This window comes from Camellia sinensis, chromosome 6 (genome assembly GCF_055761805.1).
Source record: "Camellia sinensis isolate YWXY chromosome 6, ASM5576180v1, whole genome shotgun sequence".
Classification (NCBI taxonomy): domain Eukaryota; kingdom Viridiplantae; phylum Streptophyta; class Magnoliopsida; order Ericales; family Theaceae; genus Camellia; species Camellia sinensis.
In genome coordinates this window covers 179,965,933-179,975,546 of record NC_138966.1, presented here as the reverse complement: position 1 = coordinate 179,975,546, position 9,614 = coordinate 179,965,933, and the positions used below count along the sequence as shown (strand labels likewise).

General features: G+C 35.8%; 1 protein-coding gene across 1 annotated transcript; it reads left to right on the top strand.

Annotated features, from left to right (window-relative positions):
* The first annotated feature begins 3,937 nt into the window (after positions 1-3,937).
* LOC114310347 (ethylene receptor 2) lies at positions 3,938-8,547 on the top strand. Its single transcript, XM_028256312.2, has 4 exons — positions 3,938-4,299; positions 4,535-4,654; positions 5,076-6,962; positions 7,519-8,547. Exons 3-4 carry the CDS (start codon positions 5,214-5,216, stop codon positions 8,059-8,061), a joined length of 2,292 nt encoding a protein of 763 aa, XP_028112113.1. The 5' UTR covers positions 3,938-4,299; positions 4,535-4,654; positions 5,076-5,213; the 3' UTR covers positions 8,062-8,547.
* Positions 8,548-9,614: the final 1,067 nt, after the last annotated feature.

The window sequence follows — 9,614 nt, the reverse complement described above, 5'->3', positions numbered from 1 at the left end:
GGTTGCAATTCATGATTTAAAAATTCATCAAATGGATGTAAAAACAACATTTTTAAATGAAGATCTAAATGAGAAGATTTACATGGACCAACCCGAGGGCTTTGTAGAGCTTGGCCAAGAAAGCAAGGTGTGCAAGCTAATTAAATCCCTTTATGGTTTAAAACAAGCTCCTAAATAGTGGCATGAAAAATTTAATTCCTGCATATTTGAGAATAGCTATAAGACTACAGAATGTGATAAGTGCATATATTATAAAACTTGTGAGAATACACGTGTGATTATTAGCCTATATGTGGATGATCTACTTATCTTTTGCTCTAATTTGCATATTATAAATAAGACTAAATATATGCTTAATAGCCACTTTGATATAAAAAGATCTTGGTGAAACCATTTTATTTTGGGAATTAAAATTACCAAGACTAAGGATGGCATTTTTTTTGATCAGTCGCATTATGTTGAGAAAATTTTAAAGAAATATAACTTTCTAAACTGTAAACATGTTGCTACTCCTTTTGATGCAAACATACATTTATCTGTTGTAACAAATGAAAAAGAAGTGATTAATCAAAAGGAATATGCTAGCATGATTGGTTGTTTGAGATATGCTACTGACTGTACTAGACCTGACATTGCATATGTTGTTGGAGTACTTAGCATATTTACTAGCAAACTAAGTCGAGATCATTGGCTAGCCATGGAAAGAATTATGAGATATTTATTTGGTACCAAAAATTATGGTTTGTTTTATAACAAGTATCTTGCGATACTTGAGGGATATAATGATATCGATTGGAACACTTTGTCAGGTGATTCTCTCTCTACCTCGGGTTTTATTTTTACCTTAGGTGGTGGTGCTATATGTTAGAAGTCTAAAAAACAGACTATAATTGTTAATTCTACTATAGAAGCTGAGCTTATAGCGTTAGCTTCACAATGTGAGAAAGCAAATTAGTTGAGAGATTTGTTACATGAAATCCCTTTTTGGGAAGAATCAATTCCTCCTGTGTTAACTCGTTGTGATAGCATTGCTGTTATTGGTAGAGTGAATAACCATTTTTATGATGGTAAATCCAGACCTATTCGAAGGAAACACAGTAATGTGAGATCCTATTTGAGTAATGGCATTATAACTGTGAATTATGTAAGATTTTGTGATAATTTTGCGGATCCGTTAACCAAGGCCTTGGCCAGAGATAGGGTTTGGAATACATTGAGAGCTCGTTTGTTTTGAAGGATAACTCATGGGATTGGACTATTAATCCGGAGGGATTAATAGTCCGTTGTTTGGTATGGATTTTTTGGTCCGGATTAATAATCCCTCCGGACTATTAATCCGGAATTCACTGGCTTATTGTATCCTTGGGGGGGCCTGGGACAGAATCTATGGGATAATGTATCCCATGGGATTGGCTAGCTTTATTACATCTTTGACCCTCTCATCTTTCTCTTAGCTTTTCCCATTTTGCTTTCACTGCAGCAGATTCATTTCATTGTAGGAGCAAGAGCTTCATTTCATCTTGAATCTTCGATCTGTTGAACCTTTGCATCCGATCTTTATTCAGATTTGAAACTCATTCTATTTATTTTTTGCTGAGTTTCATTCTATTAATTTTTAGCAACTTCATGCTATTTATTTTCAGCAGATTTTTTCCAAATTTTTTCGATCATCCAGATTTTTTCCAAATTCAAAATTTTACTCTGTATGAAAGTAAAACTTTACTCTGTATGAAAGTAAAATTTTACTCTGTGTACAAGTCAAATTTTACATTATGAAACTAAAAGTAAAATTTTACTCTGTATGAAAGTAAAACTTTACTCTGTATGAAAATAAAATTTTACTCTGTATAAAAGTAAAATTTTACATTCTGAAACTAAAAGTAAAATTTTACTCTGTATGAAAGTAAAATTTTACTCTGAATAAGAGTAAAATGTTACACTCTGAAACTAAAAGTAAAATTTTACTCTGTATGAAAGTAAAATTTTACTCTATATAAAAGTAAAATTTTACATTCTGAAACTAAAAGTAAAATTTTACTCTGTATGAAAGTAAAATTTTACTTTGAATAAGAGTAAAATGTTACACTCTGAAACTAAAAGTAAAATTTTACTCTGTATAAAAATAAAATTTTAGATTTAATATTCTTATTATTTAGTAAATAATTCAAAAGGGCAAAATAGTCTTTTAAACATTTATCCTTCTCCATAATATCCCAAACAAACATGGGATTCAATAGAATAGTCCAATCCAGACCTCTAATCCCATGACTAAACAAACATAGAATATAAATCTAGTCCGACCAAATAGTCCAGGGACAATGTATCCCATGACTAACAGTCCGATGGATTACAATCCCTCCTTATCCAGTCCGTCTAAACAAACGCACCCTGAGGGGAATGGGTTTGAAGTCTATAAAATCATAAACCATGCATGAGTATACCCAACTTGGGGACCAGAGATCCTATAACTAGGTTCAATGCGAAGAACGAACATATGGTTGTTGTAAAAAAATGCACTCTTTAATATTTTGTTATCCATCCCTATAATGTAAGTGCATTTGTCTTATAATGTTGGAGGGTTGAGTTTTTATACTCTTAATGAAATTCTGTAGCTTTTGTTGAGTAGAGTGTGTAAATTACTAGAACATCCTTGACAAATTTCACCTATGTGAGCATGAAAGTGGGGCCGTTTTCTATGAGAATAAGGCTTATTCTCAAATATACTCATGAAAAACTGGGATTAGCACAAGGCCATAATGTGCTGGCTATTAAAAGCTCATGTCAATACCTAGATTATTATGTGTGAGCAGTAATACTTTATTTTCCCTAAGTAGTCATAGTTCAAGTTTGAGAACACTACTAACTCTGGAGTAAAAGTTATTGTTTCACTAATGAAGGTTCAATGTAGAGCACACCTTCATGATGCATACTAGTCTATCTTTGTTTGGTAATCTCTCTTGCCTTTGTTGATATTAAAATGAGTGGGGGATTGTTGGACCATTTAATATCGTTTATTTATTTATTTATATATATTTTGTTCATGAATATTCTTTTATCTTGTTCATGAATCTCATCTTGTTCATGAATGGAGATTCATTGTTTTGGTGTTTTTTTGTCTTGTTTATGAATGAAGATTATTTGGAGTTCATGAACTTGGTGGTGAGTTAATATTTGGAGACTCTCCATTTTTTCTAGTTTAATGGTCATTATTATTTTTGATGTAAATTGTAAGGTCCTAGTAGCCTATAAATAGTTCATTTCATCTATTATTTTCTACACCAACTATTGTTTATACTTGAGAGATTATTAGCAAAGAAGAGTGTTTTTCTTGGTGGAGTTTTGGGTTCATCATCTTGTGCAGAGTTGACCTAAACCATACGACAAGTGGTCGAGTTGTTGTATCCTGGAGGGGACAAGCCATAGTTTTGTGACTGTTGCATCGGTATTTGGGTTCTTCCTACTGCAATGGGTTTGATCTTTTTAAAGAAAATGAGTTATCCATGCCTCAGCCTAATCTATTTGTATCTTATTTTATTTGTATTATTTATCAATAAAATATAATTCTTCTGGTATTTTCACCAACATAATTTTTTGAGATAAATATAATAAATTAAAGATGTCACAATCATCGAATCAACCTAACTTTTTGTGTGATTAATATACACAAAGAGCCTTAAAAAATGAACAATTCAGATTATCAAAATAGAATTCGTAGTGAATCCCACATACTCAGACAGTTCTAAATTGGAGGAAATCTTCTCCCATAATGAAAAATGGTAGAGACTATAAAATTTAATCCTGAAAATTATGCAAAAATAATATGAATAGTATAAATTTAAAATTGATGAGATGTCAATCATATTTAGAATAATTATAATCCTTGTATTTTTGGAATATGTATTTTTTAAAATTTATAATATTGTTATTGTCTAAACAAAAGACATGTTGAGAGAGAAACAAGAGAGAAAAACTATGACCCCCGGGTTCTTTTAATATTAATTTTGTGAAGAAGACGTTTTGGGCAAAGTGCGTCTAAGTTCTCTTCATGTAACCAAGTGGGTCCCACCGTCCTTTACACCTCACTTTCTCTCTCTAAAAACCTCTCTTCCCTCTCTCTTTCTGCTCTTTGTTTCCAGTCTTTTTATCAAACAACGGCGCGGTTCTCTCACGATACGGACACACCCAACACTTTCTTTCTGTCTTTCTCTGGCAAAGACTCGCACACCCTCGCTCAAAACCTGTGTTTGAAATTTGATACAGACGGAGACAAAATAGAGAAGGAAAGGCAATGAAAAACTGGTATGAACATTTGATTTTTTCTTGACTTCACCACATATCCATAATTTATTCAGCTCAAGGACCCAGTTGTGTTCATAGCTGTTGATTGATATAAATGGACGGTGAGAGATTTGGGGGTGTGAGAATTTTTTTATAGTAGATTTGGATACGAGGGTGATGTTGATATCGGAATGTTTACATGTATATTTATTTTATATGTATGTGTATTTATGTGTGCATGTGAATGAGAGATAAGATCTGAAAGATGCTGGTTGGGAATCTGGGTTTTTGTCACCGACGACGATGAGGTGGTTTCTTCAAGCACGCCTCCTACTTTTCCTGCATTTCTTGTTTTTGGATTTCTTCAAGGCTCAAGGTTCGTGGGTTTTCAATTTTGCTTGTTAAATTCTTAATTTTTATGTTTTTCGGTGTATCTGTGTTGTTTATATATATTGAGTCTTGGTAGCTTTGAAATTTTGCTACTTTTTAGGTTGAGTGAATTTCGTGTTCTCTTCATTAATGTTGTTTTGTTCAAACCAATGGAAAATAAAAAATAATACTTGTCTGAAATTTTGAACCAAAATATTTTTATTTATTTATTTATTATTTGTTTGCTTGAGCCAGTTGGAATGGTAGATCCTTTATGGCATGAGTTTGATAATGGTAGGTATAATATTATTGCAAGTGGGTGTTGTGCAAAATGCTTTCTATATTTGTATAGGAAAAAAGGGGTTTCTACTCAATCTATTTCTTTAATTTGAAATGGGTTTTTGATTTTGTTGAACTTTGTTGTACAGGGGATGAGTATTGGAAATTTGGGTTCTGAGTTTTTAATTCAAGAGGGTTCTCTATCTTGACCTTTAATTCGATCTTGGGGTATAAAAAGATTCATAATTTATCTGTAAATGGATTGAAGAAACAGTCCATTGGATGCAATGTTAAAGGCATTAGCATCTGGACTGTTAATTTCACTGTTCCTCTTTTCCATTACTGCTGCTTATAATGGTTTACCCCAATGTGATTGCAATGAGGAAGGGTTTTGGAGCACTGAAACCATTTTGGAATGTCAAAAAGTGAGTGACTTCTTGATTGCAGTTGCTTATTTTTCTATCCCAATCGAGCTTCTTTACTTCATTAGCTGCTCGAACGTTCCGTTCAAATGGGTACTCTTCGAATTCATTGCCTTCATTGTTCTATGTGGAATGACCCATTTCCTCAATGGTTGGACTTATGGTCCGCACCCGTTTCAGCTAATGCTAGCTCTCACCATTTTCAAGTTCCTCACCGCTTTAGTCTCTTTCGCCACCGCTATAACACTTATCACTCTCATCCCTTTGCTTCTCAAAGTGAAGGTGAGAGAATTCATGCTGAAGAAGAAAACTTGGGATCTTGGTAGAGAGGTTGGGATCATAAAGCAGCAAAAGGAAGCCGGGTGGCATGTTCGGATGCTTACCCAAGAGATCCGCAAATCGCTTGATCGGCATACGATTTTGTACACAACTCTGGTAGAGCTATCTAAGACACTAGATTTGGAGAATTGTGCTGTTTGGATGCCTAATGAGAATAAAACAGAGATGAACTTGACCCATGAATTGAAAGGCAAGAATGCTTCGAACGGGTTTAATGGTTCTATCCTGATTTCTGACCCAGATATTAGAGAGATAAAGGCAAGTGATGAAGTAAAGATACTTGGACCTGACTCAGTACTTGCTGCTACAAGTGGTGGAGGGTATGTTGAGCCTGGAGATGTGGCTGCTATTAGGATGCCAATGCTGAGAGTTTCTAACTTCAAAGGCGGGACTCCTGAGATAATTCAAACGTGTTATGCTATACTCGTTTTGGTTCTTCCTGGTGGGCAAGGTAGATTGTGGAGCAATCAAGAACTTGAGATAGTAAAAGTGGTTGCTGATCAAGTTGCTGTGGCTCTCTCTCATGCTGCAGTACTTGAAGAGTCTCAGCTTATGAGGGAGCAATTAGCAGAGCAAAACCGAGCCTTGCAACAGGCGAAGCAGAGCGCAATGATGGCAAGCCAGGCTAGGAACTCATTTCAGAAGGTAATGAGTGACGGGATGAGGAGACCGATGCATTCAATTATGGGTTTGCTTTCAATGATGCAGGATGAGAACTTGAGTGGCCAGCAACAGATTCTTGTTGATGCAATGGTTAAGACCAGCAATGTCCTCTCAACCCTGATAAATGATGTAATGGAGATTTCGACCAAGGATACAGGAAGGTTCCCATTAGAGATGAGGTCTTTTCGGCTACATTCGACAATAAAAGAAGCTTCTTGCCTTGCCAAGTGCTTGTCCGTCTATGAGGGCTATAATTTCGTGGTTGAGGTTGAAAAGACTTTGCCAGATCATGTTATGGGAGATGAGGGGAGAGTTTTTCAAGTGATTTTGCATATGGTTGGGAATCTTTTGAATGGAAAAAATGGAGGTGGGTGTGTAACATTTCGGGTTTGGTCGGAGAGTGGAAGTCAGGGAAGGAATGATCAAAGATGGGCAGCATGGAGACCGAGCTCATCTGATGGGCATGTTTATGTCAAGTTTGAAATTGGGATTAACAATAATAGTTCTCAATTGGAGGGCTCAATGCCAAGAGTACAGTCTGGTGGGCGGAGGTACAGCAGCAAGGGAGTTGAGGAAGGCTTGAGCTTCAGCGTGTGCAAAAAGCTTGTACAGGTGAGAAAGATTTGTGTGTGTGTGAATCTTTCTTATGAACAATATATGACTCATATCAGTATAACTATATATTTTTTCGAACTTCATTTTTCATTAAATGTTTTTCCTATGTCCTTGTGAAGAAGTCACGTAGTATCTCTAGAACATAGAAAAATGGATAACATGCTCATAAGACTAAACATGTTATTCTAGACTCACAAATTAACAAAGTATTTACAGGCAACACCCTGGCCTATTTCTACGGATGAATTTGGATTGCGCATGTGATCAAAGTGTTTTGTTTTATTGCTATATTGATTTGCTAAACATGTGTTAATGCTAGTAAAATTTGTGTTGGGCACATTTGTTATGACAATCAATATCTCCTCCAATTGCAATTTCCGGGAGCTTCAAGAAACAGTGTTCTCAAATAGGAAGCTTCACTTTACGGATCATTGGAAAATTTAATTTGGAACGTCAAGAATGCAATAATATATAAGATACTATACGAATACGTCTTTCCTTGTTTGACTAGAACTTCTCTTTTCATCTCTAACTTTCATTTTCAATATGGCAGTTGATGCAAGGCAACATATGGGTAGTCCCAAACCCGGAGGGATTTGATCAAAGCATGGCACTTGTTCTTCGGTTTCAACTCTGGCCCTCTGTAGTAATAGGCATCTCTGAAGCCGGAGATTCCTCCGAACATCCACACTCCAACTCTATTTTCAGGGGCCTCCAAGTTCTGTTAGCCGATGATGATGATGTGAACAGGGCAGTGACACGGAAGCTGCTTCAGAAACTCGGGTGCACTGTTTCCACCGTTGCAACTGGATTTGAGTGCCTCAGTTCTCTTGGCTCGGCTGTCTCTTCGTTCCAAATTGTACTTTTGGATCTTCACATGCCCGACTTGGATGGGTTCGAAATTGCTAGCCGAATTCGGAAATTTCGAAGTCGCAGCTGGCCTTTGATCATTGCCTTGACAGCAAGTGGCGATGAAGATGTGTGGGAAAGATGCTTGCAGATTGGGATAAATGGAGTTATTAGAAAACCTGTACTTTTACAGGGAATTGTAGATGAACTTCAAAGAGTCCTGGTGCAGGCAAACAAAATTGTGTGATGATGGGAGTGAAGTTTACTGAATTGCGCAGAAGCGACATTTGAACGATTCTGGGGACCTTGATAAAGAATAGAATAGCATAGTTGCCATGGTCAGCGCACCCTTGCTTCGCCAAAATTTCAGCATAGCAATGTTATGCATCATTCATAGTAAAAATGGTATACAAAATTTGGCGACTTTCTCTTCCCTTTTTAGTTGTCTAAGCTTTGTTATAAATTGAGTAGCTAGTTTAATATTTAATCACAATAATTGGTATCATTATTAACATACCATTCTAATAGAAAGGACCATGAAATCAACACTTTACAAACTTAACTGAAAGGTGTTTTTTTTGGACACAAGGTAGAACAGTTATGCTTTAGTGGAGGCCCAAATTTATTATTGAATTCTTACCTTTGAGGAACATTTGAAAGAGAAATACTTTATACATAGGTGTAAATTATTGTCAAAGCTTTTATAAATAAATCCACTTGTCACTTGTGTGTATGTGAAAGTGCATTTTATGCAACTTCATCTCTCTAGATGCAGTTGAAGCAGCACATAATGCATCTTTTGGAATTTATTATTATTATTCTTTTTTTTTTGTACATCATGGAATAGTTATCATCAAATCTAACCATCTAACCTCAAGGGAGGGGAGCTGGGACTCGAAACCCTGAATTTATGAGCCGCTCATCAAGTTCTTAATTGCTGAATGACACCATTGGCTTCCCCCAAACCCCCCCCCCCCCCCCCCCCCCCCCCGGGGGGCAATTTTGCTGTTGTTTTTCCAGAAGGGTTCATGGTATTAATCCACCTTATTTTGGCAAGCATGTAACCCAGTATCAACATTCTAAATTTGAGCTGATTGTTTCTATTTTTTATGTGATTCACAGTCAAATTTAGTGTCCAGCTCCTCATTATAGAATTTTAGGCTATGTTTAGATCTTTAAATTTGTGAAGGTAAAAAAATTGAAAGAGGAGAAATGAAGTAGAAGCACAATACAGAAAATGTGTTGTGATGATAAACACAACAGGAAAAGAAGTTGTTGCTCAGCTGCTTTATGCAAAAATGCAGAACATGTGTATCATGATAAACACTCAAAATATTGGTGTTATGGTGATAATGGAAGCTACTATTGCACTATTATTGAAGTTGTTTTTGTTTTTGTTTTGGTGAACAACGGGCCGCACTATTATTGAAGTTGTTGATAGTGTTTAGGATGGCATAGTGTTGATTAGACTAGACTTCTTCATGTGGGTGTTATTAAGACATTTGTCCAATCCATTAGAGTCATAATGTCATATTATTATCCTTTGTGTCTTATATATCTCATCTCTGTTCAATGCGAATGATTTCAAAGTGGCAATTAGTTTGACAATGGAAATGCTCGAAGCGGTTGTTGCAGGGTCATTTCTCTCTGATGATCTTCATCTAGGTCATGATTTGCAAGAGGATCAAAATGCGAATTATGCTCTTGGTTGGAGACTTGGTGGGAAGTGCTTTTCGATGAATTTTGCCTCGGGTTCAGATCTTTTTCAAGTTTAATCTTAAAGCAGGTTTTTGGCAACTT